Below are 17,746 nucleotides of genomic sequence, written 5' to 3'. Positions count from 1 at the left end.
TATGTTTTTAGGAAGTTTAATTTATTATTTTTAATATTGAAAATTTAATAACATCCTGAATTTTACTCTAATTCTTTCAAACTTCAAAATGAGTCGTGAATATTGAAACAACATTATTTGAAAGAAAATATCTACGATTAAACTTGGATTGTTTATCGTTTTGAGATTGAAGAAAAATTAATGAAAAAAATGAAATGGAATTGAAAAAGAGAGAAAGGGTTTTATCATTCATGTGATTTTTGAATAAATGGATGAAAATAAAAGAAAAATAAATTTCCTTTAAATAAATTAGTCAATTGGAAAGGGTGGTGTTTGTGAAAGAAAATGAATTCTTCAAAGTGTTTATTTGAAGAAGCATGAATAGAATTTCAGAAAAATAATTAACAAATCTCAAATGATATGAAATAATGTGTGATATTTACAATGTACTTCCACCAAGCTTTGTTCCGTTTGGATCAGAAAACTCTTGAAGGGCCAAATCTTCTGGAGTTGCTTCTGTTGAAAGCATAGAAATGGTCCGTCCAGCAAGCAACTGCCTCGCTTTTTCGACGCTTTCATGTCGAGACATCCGCTGAGGCGCGAATCTGGCTGGGCGGAGTGCAAGAGATTCCCGCGTGTCTGGTTTTGTCATCAGCATTAATACACGAGTTGGCATCTGACCCGCAAGAATCTGAGTCGCTTCCCGACGCTCTTCTTTTTCTTTCAATTTTTTTATCTTTTGAGACAGCGCTGATGGTTGTTCAGCTAAAAATGAATTTTAAACAAATTTTTTTTCAAAAATATAAAAGTGTTTAAATTTATAAAAACATGTCGAAAAGGTGAAAAAAGCATACGTTTTGCATTTCTAAGAGTGAGTCCCCATTTTCCTTTCTTGGCAATTCGTTGGACTTCTTTCAGCCGCTTTTGTTTTTCAATTTCTCTCCTTCTCATTCTTTCTTCTCTCTGTTCTCTTTCTTCTTTCATCTTTTGCCGTGTTTCTGATAATCGTGTGTCTTCATTTGCAGAAATTTTTGCGTTTTGTTGAGGCATCTGAGCCACTTCATCGAAAGATTTGCCATATGTCAGCTGTGTTTGTGTCAAATGTTTCCGTTTTTCATGTGTTGTCTTTGTGTTTGACTTGCGCTGTTCGTGTTCGTCGCTTGAAAATGGAAGGCTTGAAGCACTTTCGCATTTATCTTCTTCGAGCTGATCGTTTTCTTCTTCCTCATCGCTTTCATCTTCATCTTCTCCTTCTCCTTCTCCTTCTCCTTCTCTCTTGCTGCTCTTTTTCCTTAACGACCGTTTCTTTATTTGTTCAGCCCATTCATTTCCATGCGACTTTTCCCATTCTGTTTCACTTGAATCATCGCTTTCTAATTCTTTTTCTTCGCTCTCGCTATTTTTCTCTTTTTCAATAATTATTGTTATGCTTGTTTTGCTCTCGTCTCGTGCCGGTATTTTCTCTTCCGTTGCTTCCTCCTCTTCGCTTTGCTTTCCAAATTCACTATATTCGGTTGAGCTATGTTGCATTTGTGAATGTTCTGGGTCATCGGCACTGTTCATTTTTGTTTCATTCTCACTTCTTTCTTCACTAGTTATTTTTTGTTGCTGCGTCATTGAAAAAAGAACCTTCACAGCTGCTGGTGAAATCATTTTTTGTACTCTGTTTTCGTTCAGCCATCTCATTTTGTTTGTTTCCGATGGCAAAGCCTCTGATTTAACTTTCAATTTCCCGCTCTCTCCAGCCCCTTCAAGTCCAAATGCATCGCTCGCTCCGTAAGCTGCGCCGTATTCTCCTTCCACTCCGGAGACTGACAAAGCATCTTTGTCATCCTCCTTTATTTGTGTTTTGTTTTCTCTTATTTTTGCTTCTTCTTTTGCATATTCAGTAAGAATTGCTCGAGCAAGAGAAGAAACAGCTGTTGGTGGATGCTGGAATCCTCCATCTTCTTTGAGAAAAGAAACCTCTTTGCTTGCAGCTTTCTTCGTTTTTGTTTTGTCAAATGTTGTATTCGCTTCTGTATGTATTTCATTCTTTTGCGATGTTTTGCATAAATCAAACGTAGAAGTGGATGAGGAAGAAATGATTTCAGGAATTGCAGTGTTCTTTAGTGTGAGCTCTTTGAATGTGTTTAATAGCACATTCTCTTCGTCGGGTACAACATCACCTCCTCTTCTCGACTCATCCTCATTTGCTGAAGCCATTGTATAAGAAGAGTTTAACGATCTGAAATACGAATTTGATTTTCCCGAGACTGAAGATGAGTTCAAAAAGTCTTGATTTCCTCTTCTAAGCGTGCTATTTGCAGATTCGCTTGTATATGGGGACAGACTTCTCTTGCTCTTTGCTGCTACTCCGTTTGCTTCATTCTTCTTCTTTGTGTAGATCGATCCTTTTAAGATTCCAACTGATCGCAAAATTGCTGAATGTAATCCTTTCACTTTTTCCCTCTCTTTCTCCTGCGCTCTTGGAGATAATGGCTCTTTCCACATTGCCTCTGCCTCGTCTGCTGGTGGACTCATTCTTGAGCTCATCTCATCAGAAAGAGATGATGGAGAGAAAGATGCAATGGTGTGCCGACGATCACCTGCTGCGGCTTGTGCACCCAAAGATGATGCTGTAAGTTCGCGAGAAGGAGAATTCTGCGAAAGAGAACGACGATGAAATGATGAAGGAGATTGTGGTAGCTTTTGAAAAGAATTAAGGCTTGCTGCTAAATCTACTGCTCCATTTTGCTGCCATGTTTCTGGGTGCTTGCTTTCATTTATTAATTTTCCTTCGTCTTCTGCGTTCAGCACAATTGCAAGCTTTGATGTGTTGTTTGTTGATTGGGTTGTATTTGGATGTTGAGTCAATGTTACTGTTAATGATTGCGAGCGATCTGAGCGTTTAACTTCTGAAGGATCTGTCCTTCCAGTGAGAGAAGAACGAGTAAATGGTGATGGATCTGTACTCAGATGAGGAAGTTTCTGCACAGCAGCAAAAGGATCTGAAAGAGGAGCTTCTTCTGCCTGCAAAGGCTCTGTTGCAGAAGGAAGAGGTTGTGAATGCGATTGAGGGGGGATGTCCGTGTCCTCTTCATCAACTTCAACAATCGCTTCGTCAAAAGAAAGATGTCGGCGCGACAATGGAGAAGGAGAGAGAACATTTATCCACTCTGGCGGCTTGATTGTTGGTGTAGATGCGATGACAGTCTGTCGGAAGGCTTCCATCTCAGGCAACATTGACAGAGAAGAGTTTCTGGATGAAGAAAGAGAAGAAGTGGAAGATGAGGAATTTAACTTGGCAGATTGTGGTGAGTTGTTTTCAGTCAATGATTCGGTCGGTGTAGACTCGGCGGATTGAGTTGAGGTAACAGAGGTAGCAATTGATGAAGAAGCAGTAGTTGAGGGTACTGGTGAAGAAATAGAAGAAGATGATGAAGATGGTAAAGGTGACGAGGAAGACGCAGTCAGGACTGACGAAGAAGTTGAAGGAGATGAAGTGACTGGTGTATGAAGAAATGAAACCTTGAGAGGAGTTGAAAGAGATTCAGGAGACTTGGAATAAAGTGGAGGTGATAATGGATATGCAGATGTGTGAATTGGCTTTTGCTCTTGTTTTATTTGTTCTTGTTGAGACTGACTAAAAAGTGGTTTGTTTTGCGTAAGTCCCGTTTTATCTTCTCCTTTTTGGTTTGTAGGAGAAGAACTTTTCAAACCATAAATTGCAGCTTTGTTCCGTCTGTGTCGTTCCTTTCTCGATTGACGTGATGGGTATCTCAGAAGATTTCGCTGGCAGGTTAGAAGCGAATCGTATTGTTTAAGAGGACTTGGCAATGGCGGAGGTGGAGTTGAGTATATTTCTGATGAAGCAACAAGAATTGGTGAATGTTGTGGTGTCGTGGAAGAGAAGAAAGGAGAAAACGTTTGAGATTTTGATATTGATGACTTCATTTTTGGAGTAGTGGGCAAAGTTTCTCCAATAAATCCGTCTTCGTCTTCTTCAATGTTACTTAGTCCGATTCTTTCCTGTTCTGAAATTGCATCGTTCATCCTCAATCTCTCTTCTTCTTTTTCTCTTAGAAGTTCTTCAACACCAAAATAGGCTCTGTACAACGGAAGGCTATCGTCTTCTTTACGCGAATTTGCAGCTGCGCTTGTATCATATGCTTTAAAAGCAGCGCTCCCTTTGTAACGTCGATGAATGTATGCTTCTTTGCTATCTAAAATTTCCATTGAGTTTTGACATTTCACAGTTTACATCAATTAAACATCAATTGAGCAAATTTTTTTAAAAAAAAATCAAATATTATTTGGTTTAATAATTTGCAAACTGTCAGATTTTTTTGACTTTTTCTCTTTCTTTGGTGGCGTAAACATGTTTCGAGCTTCGATAATTGGTGAACGCAACCCCATTTGAGATGGTGGTAACTCATCATCTGAACTTTCTTGATTTTCAAAATAAGCTGCCTGACAGTTTTTTGCTCCATGTTTCAAATGGTGTGTCAGCTTTCCTGTCCTCTCCTCTTCAAGTGGTGTCAATGAAGGATTTTCCTCTTGAAGTACTGTCACACAAAAAGGATCACTTCTCCATGTTTCATTTTGAGAAGTGTCTGAAAAAGATGTTTGAGGTGGAATTCTTGTTGGAACAGAAAATTTAGGTTTTTGTTGCATTGTTGAAGATAAATTCCTCGTCTGCATTTCTGTTTTTTGAAAGTTTAAACTGTTCTTTTCGCTAATCGTTGAAAAAAAAGATGTTTGATCCAATTGCGACTGGTTGTCTGGATTTCGCAGATGCTCTTTGTTGTCAAGTAATTCTTGGTAAGCCGTAACGTAAGACGAAGAGCTTTTGAATGAACTTGAAGAAAGATGATTGTTCGCTTTAATAAAATAAAGAAATTATTAAATAAATATACAACAAGAAATAAAAATGCACAAACAAGAAAAAGAAGATTCTAGATTAAATGGTGATTGCTGAAAATCTGAAGGTTTAGAAATCTAAGTGATAATTTATCGAATAAAAATTAACGTTTCCTTTGGAAAAATTCAATAAAGAACCTGTTTCAAAGGAGATTTTGCGCAATGCATAAGTAAACTCTCATTTTTTAACGAGATTTTTTGAGAATTTTCAAAATGTTTTTCATTAATCAATTTCTGTTCCATAAAATTCTGAATAACAATGATTATCCAAGGTCGAAATCATTTTATCCAAATTAAAAATGAAACAAACGATATTAAAATATATCACGCAATTTCTGGTTCGTTATAGAAACCTTAAAAAGTTTCTGTTTGCAAGAACAAAACTTTAAATTTTGAATTTAATAATTTATTGAGGTTTTATGATCAATTTTCAAAATGTTTTATTCCAGAATTAACCAAAATATTTTCATATTGAGTTCTCTTATAAAGTGTATTAGTGAATTTCATTTTATTTTTCGATGTTTGTTTTAATATTTCCAAAGAGCAATATCTTCAACAAAAAAAGATCGCATATTTTCACTTTCCATTTCTTCTTCAAAGGCTATACTCCCTAATAGTTTTCATTCATTTGTCAAATGTTTTTTCATAAATCATGGTTTTTGATTTAACTTATGTGATGAATCAAAGTCTAACAATAAAGTCTATTTGTGAAGATACAATTGTTGTTACTTTCTATTAAAAGATCAAAATACAAAAATGTTTAAAAATATTTACTGAAAATCATGCATATGGATATAAATTTTTAAAAAAAAAATAAAAAAAGGTAATTTGAATAATATTTATGAACGAAACCGATATGTGCAGGCGATTGAGCACAAAACTAATAATCGCCAATCAGAAAGGAAAAAAATATTGAGTGACAATTCTTCGAAAGCTCAAGTGAAAGCAAAAGAAGCAGTAGGAGGTGCAGGGTCTGGAAGGGCCTCAGTCCACGTGAATGCATATCCAGTGCGTGTCTTGCGGTGTTGCGGGAGGAAGTGAGGGATGGGTGGAGGGGTGTGATCCAACAAGGGGCCATCAGAAAGAGAGGGGATGACAGATGCATCGTCAGATGTCTCAATAAGTGGCTGTGTGGCAGACAAGGAGGACGCTGTGCTGTCGAGGGCATCCACATCAGAGTCCTCCATCTCCACATCTGCTGGATGCTGTGTGCGCCAGTGGTGGTTGGTGTAGTGATGGCGCAGCACGTGTTCATTCTCTGCTATGATTCTGTCTATTGTCGGATGGAATGCGTGTTTGATTCCCCGAATCAAAACTGAAGGGAGAATGCAGACGATAGGCGTAACACAAATGTACAGCCAGAACACAGACGATTGGCAGTTCCTCCAGAAAGAGCCTGTCAGCTTCGGCTGTAGACCAAGATTGAATATGATCGCTACAAGGAACCACGCAACTACAGAGAGGAGAAAGATGAGCCAGTGTATCCAGGTGACAAGGTTGCACTCGATAAACAGCCTGAGAGTGACTGTGATGATGACTGCTGTGCAGATGGCATTCCCGAAGAACCAGATGTCTTCGCTTCTTCCATCTAACTGCACATTCGTCTGGAACACAAACAGCGCCAGGAAAAAGGAAGCAAAAGACGTCCAAATGCCCTCCGCTATCCATTTGATGAACGAAGCAGGCGTCGCTGCTCTGCCTAGTCTTCCCAGTGCATATGACGCTGGAATGTCTGCAAGCGTGTCTGGTGGGATTTCTGCATCTGCCAGACCATACACCACAATCGGAGCAACTGTGAAGACCAAGTTGAACAGGGAAATAAACCATGACTCATACATTGACTGAGCAGAAAAGCCGTTGAACCAGCCGAACCAGAACATCGTCAGAGTGAACGAGAAGTTCTTATAAAACGAGTACAGCACAACCAGCGAAATGCGCTTGTAGCTGAGCCTTCCGTGCACCAATAGCAATCTTTGCAGGAATCTGAACTGCGCAATTGAATAATCCGACGACATTACAGCCTGCATTCCTTCGTTTCCGCTGATCCCCACGCCAACATGCGCCCTTTGTATCATCGGCACATCGTTTGCTCCATCGCCAATGGAAAGTGTTGTTGCATCGCTGTTGTCGCGAATGGCGCCCACAACATCAGCCTTCTGTTTGGGAGATACTCTGCAGCAGACAACAACCCCACACTTCATACAGACAGCCAGTGTGGCAGAGAGCATTGTGTCTGATAAGCAATACGAAAGTGCAGACCCTTCAATCACCAGAGCATAGTTCATAAAGTGTGATGCAGGAATGGTCGCAAAGATGTGTGCCAGTTCATTCATCTGCTTCCTGATCAATGTTTCGTTGTCTCCAGACACCGTGATCATCTGCATATCCCTCGTTAGCAGATTGCATGCAAAGCCGATGTTGATTGCTGTCTCCTGCTTGTCTCCTGTCAGCACCCACACTTTTATCCCCGCCTTTCGCAGCACTTCGATGCATTCTGGAACACCCTCCTGCAGCTTGTCTTCGATGGCTGTTGCTCCAATCAGCTCCATTTCCACTTCGATCTCTGCAGCAACTGCATCAATCTTCTTCTGCCTGTCATTCATCGCATTCTGAGCTGCCAAATACCTCTTCTCCCACTGCTTGTACCACATCACATCTTCGATGTCTCTCTGTGCCACCACAAGTGTCCTGAGACCTTCCTCCGCAAACTCCTCCATCTGTGCCAGTGTCGTCTGTAGTAATGCTTTATCTGTCTTCGTCTTTGACAGCAGCGGCACCATTGTCGCATCAGCACCCTTCGAATACATTCGGATGTGGTCGTTGGGTAGCTTCACAATCACTGAGTTCCGCTTCCGGTCGGAGTTGAATTCGAGCACATGCAGCACTTCAAACGTCACAGGCACTTTGACTGCTTTTTGCAGCTCATTCGCACTTTCACTGGAAGATGTTTGAGGAGAAAAAGAAGGGTTTTGTCTATCAAGAGAGTTGGACGAATAAGAAGGTGTAAGAGATGAATATGAAGATGAGGTGTTATGAAGTGAAAAGGATTGCTTGTTGTATGAAATAGGCGATGATAAAGAAGAAGATGTAGAAGAAACAGTCATATGAGATGGAGCAAATGAATGTGGTGAGTGTGCATTTGAAACAGAAGCACGAGGAGTGGAGTGATTCAGATGTAGAGCCGCTGCTGGAAGCATCCTCACAACGTAGCCGTTTCTTTCCTTATCCAGGAACTCAAATCCCAACGAGGAGGCAGCTTTGACCAGTGCGCCTTCATCAGGCGAGGATGCCTTGTATATTCTGGGGGCAACTGTCTGGGGAGAGTCACCAGAAGAAAGATAAGAATTGCCATGTGACTGGAAAGAAGAGGAGGAAGAAGACATCATCGACGACGAGAAGGAGATTTCTGATGGTGCAACACTCGAATCAGACAGATCGAAGGATAAATCGTCAGACCCGCGTGGACCAAGCGATGCAGAGTAAAGTTGATGCTGCTCTGAATAGTGGGAGTGCTGTTGTGGTGAATCATAAGGCAACGAAAGCGAACCGCTTGTCATGTTGTTCTCTGTGTCTGCTTCTGTTATGCACGTGTGACACAGCGAAAGTGCAGTGAAGAAGTCAAAAGCGAATTGGCGAAGTGTTTCGGTACTAACGTGAAATGAGCCCACCAATGAATCATCATCATCGTCTTCTTCTTCGCTTTCTTCGAGATCATTCGGATCGTTGATGATCTTAACATTCTCGTATTCTGAGTCCTCCTCGTCTTCTTTTTCGTCAGATGACTCTGCCTGAATTTCTCTGCCCATCAAAAGTGCAGCAAGGTCATCATCTTCAAACCCACGTCCTGTTGGCTTTGCTGCTTTGTCTCCATTTCTCCGCATTTCTGATGCTTTTATCTCAGAAATGCCCTTCCCGAACACACGCCCGCCGATTGAGCACTTGAAAAACTGCATCACATTCTGTGTCAGTGTGCCTGTCTTGTCACTGAACACGTACTCGACCATTCCCAACGACTCGTTCAAGTTGGATGTTCGGGCATTTGCGCGTGTGTCGCTCTTTGGATCGAACATCTGCAGATCCTGGTTGATGAACAGCACTTGCCCCAGCTTTACCACCTCAAGTGTGACGTAAAGAGAGATCGGGATGAGCGTGTTGAAGAGAATGACATGCGAAAAAAAGGATCGTACAACAACAGAAAGAGGACTATCATTCCCTATCCCCAAATATGAATGATCTTTGTTCCGGATTATAAAGATTTCTGACATAGCCGCACAAAACACACAAAATAGAAGCTGAAATGCAAATGCTATAAATACAAAAATGTTCAGCAGCTTTTCGAGTTTCGTTTTCTTCATAGGAGATACGCCAGTATTCATCATGATTTTTGTTTCATGCCCAGTATATACAACAAGTCCAATAACGTATGGAGTGTTTCTCAGTGAGCAAGATCGTAAAATCATGTTTGTGTTATTGATTGGTTTGTCTCTCAATCCGAGAAGAGAATAAGTCCCATTGAAAACATGTAAATTTGGATGTGGATTGTCGCATCGAATTTTTCCTTTCAAACAATTGATATCATTTATAAAGTCTGCATAAAGTCCTTCAAGCTTGATTGCTTGTTTTGTTTTCAAATTGGTTTCTCCATCCAGATTTGAAGTTTCAATATTACAAACTCCAAGTTCCAATGGAGAGTAAATGATTACTAGATCAGCTGGAACAAGCTCATCGCATTCAACTTTCACAAGGTGTCCAACTTTAATATCTTTCCATGGAATTTTAACAAATTCTCCACCGTTCCAAACTAATGAAGGCTTACTATTTGCAATTCTATCACTTGACAGCCTTCTCAAGTCTTCAACAAGATCTTTAATCATCGTTACCAAAACAACAAAAATTAACGGTAAAATTGAAGTGACAGGATTTAGTGTTGTCAAGTTTGGAATCAATTGAAGAATGGCAATCATCAAAAAATACAAATTCGCAAGTCGTCTAAATTGTTCCAATAAATTCTTTGGAATAAATGTCAGTGGATGATATTTTGTTGTGCTGACATAGTTGGATGGAAACTCTTTGTCGTAATGACTTCCGATTGTTATTTCTCGAAAGTTCCTTTCTTTTCCTTTCTTTGACTGCATTAATGGTTCTCAAATATTTGAATTATCAATAACGTGCACAACATTATTAATCGAATGAATAGTAATATAAAATATAAAAATGGAACAATCAAAACTTCAATTTAATAAAATATTCAATATTCCAAAGATTCAAATTGAAAAACTTTTATTCAAAAAAATTATCTTTCATTTTATTTTGAAGAAAAAAGGAAACTGCAACAATTAAAAATTTTTGTATCACATTGTTTTGTTCAAAAGTTGTTGGAAATCGAAATTGAATACAAAACTGAAAAGATGATAATCAAAGTTTTTTTTTTTTTCTTTTTTTTTTTTTTCTTTTCTTCTGCACTCAAATAAAATACAGTTTGATCCAAAAATACTTAACAATATCGATTAAACAATAACCGCAAGAGGAATAGTTTTGTTAATTTTCATCTAAACACATCTCATCAATAGAAGCTCATTTGATAAACGAGACTTTCAAAATCACTTCATTTGTGTTCAGAGAAAATTATTATTGAAATATTGGATAAATGAGATTTTGAGTTTCTCCGAGATTTTTAAAAATAATTTTCTCTGAACACAAATGAAGTGATTTTGAAAGTCTCGTTTATCAAATGAGCTTCTATTGATGAGATGTGTTTAGATGAAAATTTACAAAACAATTCCTCTTGCGGTTATTGTCTAATCGATATTGTTAAGTATTTTTTGCGCAAACAGTAATCGATTTTAAAAATACTTCAAAAACAAGAATAATTTTTGAGACAAATTTGTGTTAAATAGTTATTTTTTAAATAGGAATGGTTTTAAGTGATGAACAACAAACTTTGAACAAGAAAGAAAAGTTTGGGGAAAATGCACTCATGTGAATAAAAAGAGTAATAAATATTGTTAATTTCACAGAAAGATTGTGCTGAATAATTACTGTTATTTAACTTCGACAAAAATTCAAGCAAATGATTACATGATTTTTCCAAATTATAAGTAAAAGACCATTCTTTTCTTTCAATACAATAATGTTTTTAATGTTCGTGATATTTATTTGTAATTTTTTTATGAAATCCAAAATTTTTAAGGATATGGATTTTCATCAAAAAATTTCTTATTGATATAAAGATCGTTGATGAAAAGTTAAGAAAACATTAATGATAAAAACATAAAAAAAATGAAAAGAAATATTAAATAAAAAATTATTATCCTTGTGAATATCATTACTTTTCAAACATTATTATAACAGAATTTTGAAGATCGGGAAGAAAATCAGTTGTTATTTCAGAAACAATTATCAATACTGAACTTTCACGTGGATAATAAATTTAAAATATCTGAAAGAAAATACTTTTCGGGTTAAAAAAAAAGAAGATCATCTAAATGCCATTGCACAGTGATAATAAGAAAATGTTTCGTTTCATAACTTTGTGAATAATGATGTGAAGGAAACGAAAAGAGAATGAAATTTTCAATCAGGAAATAATTCATTATTTGTATTGAAAAAAGAATCAAATAAAAAACTATAATAATAACAATTTCGAAAACAATATAAGTGTTAAACTTTTTGAAAAGTCGCAAATGTTAAATTCAAACAGCAACAAAATTTAGTTCACACTTTCGAAACATCACCAAAATGGTAGACATTTCTTGACAATTTCATTGAATTTATTTTAAAGTGGATTTGTGAGCACGAACTGAAATTTGATCAGAAAATGAATTTTTTGTTATTTTGCAAATTACACATTTGGTTCTTTTCAAAAAGAACAACATATTAATATGCAACTTTCATTATTATTCGTATCATCTCAATTTATTTGAAATGAACATAAAAATTATGAATTGTGCATAATAATTCGAAAAAATTTTTGAAAAAATTTTTTTCCTTATTGAATCAGTCAGAAAAATTTAGGAAATGGTTTGAAATAAAAAAATTATTTGTTCAAACTTTCCTGAAAGGATAATGTGAAGAAAAAAGTGTTATTCGAGTCCCTTAATTATATTTTTTTATTTTCTTTCATTGTTAAATGCAATTGTAAATTATTTACTATCACAATACAGATTTTTCAACATAATATGTCATATCTTGATTTTCAAAATATATTTTATTCATGTTTTTTCAAAAGAATTTTTTTTAAGAATAATCAAAATATAAAAAAACAATGGGTGAAGATGCAAACAAGCATTTTACCTCCTCCTCTTCCGGGAAAAGAGGCTGGAAAAGGTTCGCCATGTTTTTATCGTTGGATAGTGCTTGTACTCATATCTCTTGGACTTTTTGGAGGGTATTCTAAATTTTTATAAAGAAAAAATAATTATTTATTTTTATTTTGAAACTACCAATAATGATTGCAAATAAGAACATATGTTGTCGATCTTCTTCCTTCTATGCAATCTGATTTATCTGATGAGCTTGAAATAACACGTATTCTTAAATATTCGTTTTTTTAATTTATTATTAAATTATGAATTAGCTACTCAATATTCAATGCTATTTTCTTTTTACAACTGGTCAGGGTGCATATTTGTTTGTCGCTTTTTTATGTAATTTTTTTTTTCGCTCATTATTTTTACTGTTTTATTCAAAAATTTCAAAAGAGTTTTTTTTCAGGTCCACTTGTTGATCTAACATCAAACAGACTTGGAATGATTGTAACTCATTTAATAATTGTACTGGGTCATGGCCTTTTTCTTATAGGGGCTCAAAATCATTGGTATTGGCTTATGGCAGCAGTTTGGCTTATTTCAAAAATAATTCAATAAAAAATTTTCTTTCATTTAGGGACGTTCTGTTTTTGGGATTGGATATGGAGCTGCAACTATTGTAAAAAATGCAGTTGTCAATTGTTTGATTTGTCTTACAAAAGAATATAAAAATTGAAGTTTTCATTAAATACCGTAATTTAGTATTTTTTGGTGGGCTAGAACTTGGAGTTGCAGCAGGAACTTCAACTACACTTGCACGTATTGGATCAGTTATTAATTTTTTCGTGACACCTACGCTTGTTGATAAAATTGGATGGCTTAAAGTCCTTTACTTCGGTATTGTCAACAAAATGGATTTATTTTTCTTTTTTTATTTGATTACAAGCAAATAGCACACAAAAATTTGGAGCCATTTTCTATTTTCCTTAATTTTTTATTTGGAAATCTGATGTTTTTTTTTTCCATATTTCTTTTTTTCATTGTTGAATCAATTCATAATTGCTTTCTCTATTAGGATTGTATATGTGCTTATTCTCCCTTGGCTGCATCATAATATATATTTTCATGGAGAAAAAAGCAGAAAGAGAAAAATGGGTTGTCACTGCACGAACACGGGTTTACTTATTCAAATGCAACCACATCAAATCTTGGCCTGTATGCATTTTTTTAATATTTTTTATGAATATTTTCGAAATTTCTTTTCTTTTTGATCAACATTTGGAAAACTACACCTCCTGATTTTGATATTTCTGACTTATTGTCACATTCATCTCTTTCATCAACTAATTCGAAAATTCGAAAAATTTAACATGATTATTAAACAATTTGGATTAACATCAGATACAATTTTGGCTTCTGTGCATCGTCTGCGGGCTATTTTATTCAAACCACTTTGCGTATGCAACAACCTTTCTGATTGAGATTCTTAGCAACTTCATTTTGAACATGTCATTTTAGGCTAAATTCTGTGATAATCGATTTGGTAAAGACAGGTTTGTTCGATTATTCATTATACTTTTCAAAGATGATTTTCGTCTTCTCTATTATTCTTCATTCATATTTGTCTGTTACAAAAATTAAAAACCATCATAACAATGTTTTTTTTTTAAGTGTATGACAAAAACTCATTTCATGCGGGAGCGATTGCTGCTGTCTCAATAATTGCATCTATTCCTGCTTCAGTCATCGTTGGAATGGTTGTTGACCGGTTTGTGCGAATGAAGTATTTTTGCATGGTTTTTGATTGAAGACTATTCTTATTTATTTTTGTTTATCTTACATTTTCTTCTGTGTTGAATGAATCATCTCATTGAAATTAATCATCATCAATCTTATTTCCATTCATATTTCACGAAAATAACCATTTTTTCTTCTCATATTCCCCCCCCCCCCCCCCCCCCCCCTCCTCCTCCTCTTCCTCAGTTTTGGAAAGCGATGCAGCGTGCTTCTTATTTCTGTCCTGATTATGGTTGCATTCAACTACCTCATGGAATTCAAAGCAATTGTATGCAGTGACGTCAAACATAGTCCTCAAAAACATAACAATTCTTCCATTTATTTACAAAAAAAAATACTTTTCAATATTTTGTTAACCCCACATAATTTCCCTTGTTTTATTAACAGGATCCTCTTTTCGGCATGATGATGAGCGGAATCTCGTTTGCAATGGTGGCGTCTGTCATTTGGTCTTCCATCTCTTTGCTGATTGGACGACACGACATTGGCACAGCTAACTCATTCATGAACTCCACTCAAGTTTGAAGATTTCTGTTTTTTTGATATTTTTCATGAGTTTTTTCTTTGACTCATATTGCTCTATATTGATTGATGCTCTTCATAACATTTCTTTTTCTTCTTTCTTCTTCTTTCTATTCTCTTTTCCTCTCTTTTTTTCCAACATAAACGCAATTTATAAAAAAACAATGCCAAATCATCTTTTTTTGTCATCAGATGTTTATGATGGGCATATCAGCAATGATTGTAGGGATGCTGAATGAGAGCCAAGGATACAATTCTGTCTTTATGTTCTTCGAAATGCTCGTCACAATTGCTCTGTCTGTCTGCTGTGCTATCAAATTGATTGACTACAAAAGAGTATGATTGAAAGTGAATTTTTTTCTTATAAAGTTGATATTGTCTGCTATTTTATGCAACTGGATTATGTCATCGTCATCTTCTTCTTTTTTTGTTTCGTTTTTGATTGAATTGTGAATTATGCGTCATGAACAATATAACTCATTTTCTCACATATGCATTTTATGTTTTTCTTCATTTACCTTTTTCAACTTTTATTCAAATCCACTCACAATTATACACATCATATTGACCAACCTCATTCTTCTCTTTTTCTCTCTTTCTCCTTCAACAGAACAACAACAAGATGGACTCATTCATCTCCCCTCTTGTTGTGCAGGAGGAGAATGTGGTGCAAGTGAGGAAGAAAGAGTTCAGTGTGATGAAGCAGAAGGCCGAAGAGAGGAGGAAGCTGAAGATGGAGCGGGCGAGGCAGAGGTATCTGGCGTGGAAGAAGAGCGAGAAGGAAAGAAAAGAACTGGAAAGATTGCTTGGAGAAAGCAACTCAAACATCAGCGTCAACACAAATGAGAAGACAACTGCCTCTTATGACGAGTCATCTCCCTTACTTCTGAACAGAACACCTGCTTCAACCTCAACACGTTCCACTTCATCCTCTTCATATTCTTCTTCTCCTTCATTTGCTTCAACAGATCAATTGATTTCTGCGCCTGTTGGAAAGAAAACGCCTCTTTCAATATCGACAACATCCACTTTGCCTTCTTCCAACAGCATTTCTCCTTCTCCTTCTTCTCTTTCTCCTTCTTCTTCACTTCTCTCTTCTTCCCCATCCAGTTCATACTCGCAAACAATCCAGCCTTCCTCTGCTTTTGGGTTATATTCCTCTTCTTCTTCTTCTTCTTCTTCCTCCTCCTCTTCCTCCTCCCCCTCTTCTTCTTCTTCCTCCTCCTCCTCTTCCTCTATTCCCCAATCAGATCCATTGTACCACCCTCACCACATCCACGATGACTCATCCAATTCAGTCATTTCGCAGTCGTCTATCAGCATCGACCTCTCTCAGCCAGACCATTCAGATGCCTTTTCAACAGCATCCATCGATTCATCAGACACATTCAGCATTCCTTCTTCTGTCGGCATGGATCATTACCATCCACTGCAAAGGATGTCTTTTGCTCGTTCATCATCTTTGTCATCATCATCATCTTCTTCTTCTTCTTCTACTTCACCTTCTCTTTCCTCTCCTCTCACTTCTTCCACTACATCACCATCTCAATCTTACTCAACTTATCCTTCTTCATCATCTTCATTTCAGTCATCAGAGGTGTTCCCTTCAAATGTCCCCATTTCACAAACGAGTCAGCAATCTGTTCCATTTGACAATTCATCTGTCTCTTCTTCTTCTTCTTCTTCTTCTTCTTCTTCTTCTTCTTCTTTACTCGTATCTTTCCAGCCTTATCAACGCAATCACGTTAACACGTAGCATCTCCCCTTATATTTTCTTGTTTTTAAAAAGAATATTTTTTACGAATTAAGCGAACACTTATATTTTTATGCAGTTATTTGCTTTTCTTTCACCGTTTCATTAATTTTTATAATTCTTTTATTTTTTAAAAAATTTCTTTACACAAAGTTAACAATGATAAAATTTGAGTTCTTTCAAATTTTCGTTTCATCTGATAAAATAAGAGTATGCTGTTATTATAATATTTAGAAACATTAATCAGCATTCATGACCCAATTAAAGAAAATCCCAAACAAAAAATGATCGAAAAAATTATTTAAAATGTCTTTCGTACCTTTTGTTGATACAAGGTCAAATATAAGACCTGATGGAATTATCACCACACAGTTCCACGATGAACTTGTTAAAAGAGATGTTATCGATGATAGTTTGAAATTCCTTTTCAGAAGAAGATTGCATTTCACTGAAAAATAATTATTCAATTTTTTTATTTAGCTCGTCCGGAATTAAAGGATCCTGAATTAGGTCCAAAAGGTGTTTATTTCAGCCCTGATGGAAAAGATGAAAAGCCTACCCGAGAAGAATTGGAGGAAGAAGAAGAGGAAGAGCGAATGTTTTTAGAAAAATATCGGTATGCCTGCTGGCCTAACTTGAAATTTTTTTAAAGATTCATTTATTCCTCCAGCGAAAAAAGACTGCAAGAGTTAAAACAGGAGCAAAGTGCAAATTGCTATGGTCGAGTCTTTGCGATTACGGAGCCAGACTATAAACGTGAAGTTACGGAGGCGAGCAAAAAAGTTGATGTTGTTCTTTTACTCACATGCTCTGGGTTAGTTCATTTTATTTGCACATTTAAAAATTCTTAATCTTTATATTTTTGATGAAATGTTCAGAAGCCGAGAAGTTGCTCAGCTTGAAGAAATTTTCAACGTTGTTGCATCGGTTCATCCCCAAATAAAATTTGTCAAGATTAGAGGAGCAGAAGCTATTCACAATTATCCGGATGAAAATTGCCCAACAGTCCTCGTTTATAGACAAGGAACAATTATTAAGAATTGGATGACAGCAAAGCCATTTGGAGGGCAACACATGAGCAAAAAAACATTTGAATTGGAGCTAATGAAAATCGGTGTAATTTCAGCCGGAGAATTGTTGGGGGTGGATGATGAAAGAGATGTTGATCTCAAGGTGGAGAATACTAAAGGAGGAATGAGCGTGTCTCTTACTGCAAAGAGAGGAAAAGGTTATAGAGACGAAGATGAGGAAGACGATGATGAAAGCGATTCAGAGAAAAAGCGAGGCTCTCAATATTTAACAGGTGGGAGAGCAGATACCGGAGATTATTTCGATGGATGGAAAGAAGTCAAATTCAAATTAAAGTAAGACGATTTTTGTTTTGAAATCGAAAATTATTTATGCTTGTTTGTTAATTTAGCGTTTAAGTTCAATTCTTTGAATGATGTGATGTGTAACGTTTATGTATTTTCATTTGATAAACATTTCATTTGATTAAAAAGTTTAATAATTTCCAACCTTTCAATTATGAATCCAAAATATCAGA

The 17,746-nt window shown here is 36.3% G+C and overlaps 4 protein-coding genes across 4 annotated transcripts; 2 read left to right on the top strand and 2 right to left on the bottom strand.

Annotated features, from left to right (window-relative positions):
* Positions 1-110: 110 nt before the first annotated feature.
* MONOS_9061 (uncharacterized protein) lies at positions 111-4,662 on the bottom strand (the record flags this gene model as incomplete). Its single annotated transcript, XM_067879521.1, has 3 exons — positions 111-744; positions 834-4,184; positions 4,296-4,662. The coding sequence occupies 3 exons, from the start codon at positions 4,660-4,662 to the stop codon at positions 419-421; spliced, it is 4,044 nt and encodes a 1,347-aa protein (XP_067723992.1). The 3' UTR covers positions 111-418.
* Positions 4,663-5,585: 923 nt separating this feature from the next.
* On the bottom strand, positions 5,586-10,017 carry MONOS_9062 (putative P-type ATPase). Its single transcript, XM_067879522.1, has one exon. The coding sequence runs from the start codon at positions 10,014-10,016 to the stop codon at positions 5,817-5,819; it is 4,200 nt and encodes a 1,399-aa protein (XP_067723991.1). The 5' UTR covers position 10,017; the 3' UTR covers positions 5,586-5,816.
* A 2,138-nt stretch (positions 10,018-12,155) lies between these two features.
* MONOS_9063 (putative Major Facilitator Superfamily) lies at positions 12,156-16,379 on the top strand (the record flags this gene model as incomplete). Its single annotated transcript, XM_067879523.1, has 13 exons — positions 12,156-12,268; positions 12,344-12,408; positions 12,682-12,716; positions 12,766-12,829; positions 12,891-13,025; positions 13,204-13,343; positions 13,530-13,585; positions 13,647-13,681; positions 13,800-13,896; positions 14,112-14,193; positions 14,313-14,444; positions 14,640-14,783; positions 15,058-16,379. The coding sequence occupies 13 exons, from the start codon at positions 12,156-12,158 to the stop codon at positions 16,201-16,203; spliced, it is 2,244 nt and encodes a 747-aa protein (XP_067723990.1). The 3' UTR covers positions 16,204-16,379.
* Positions 16,380-16,499: 120 nt separating this feature from the next.
* Positions 16,500-17,732, top strand: MONOS_9064 (putative phosducin family protein). The gene is made up of 4 exons (XM_067879524.1): positions 16,500-16,612; positions 16,681-16,816; positions 16,871-17,014; positions 17,079-17,732. Exons 1-4 carry the CDS (start codon positions 16,507-16,509, stop codon positions 17,566-17,568), a joined length of 876 nt encoding a protein of 291 aa, XP_067723989.1. The 5' UTR covers positions 16,500-16,506; the 3' UTR covers positions 17,569-17,732.
* Positions 17,733-17,746: the final 14 nt, after the last annotated feature.

This window comes from Monocercomonoides exilis, assembly GCF_001643675.1.
Source record: "Monocercomonoides exilis strain PA203 chromosome Unknown scaffold35-1074681, whole genome shotgun sequence".
In the NCBI taxonomy this organism is placed as follows: Eukaryota; Preaxostyla; order Oxymonadida; family Polymastigidae; genus Monocercomonoides; species Monocercomonoides exilis.
This window is presented reverse-complemented; position numbering and strand designations above follow the sequence as displayed.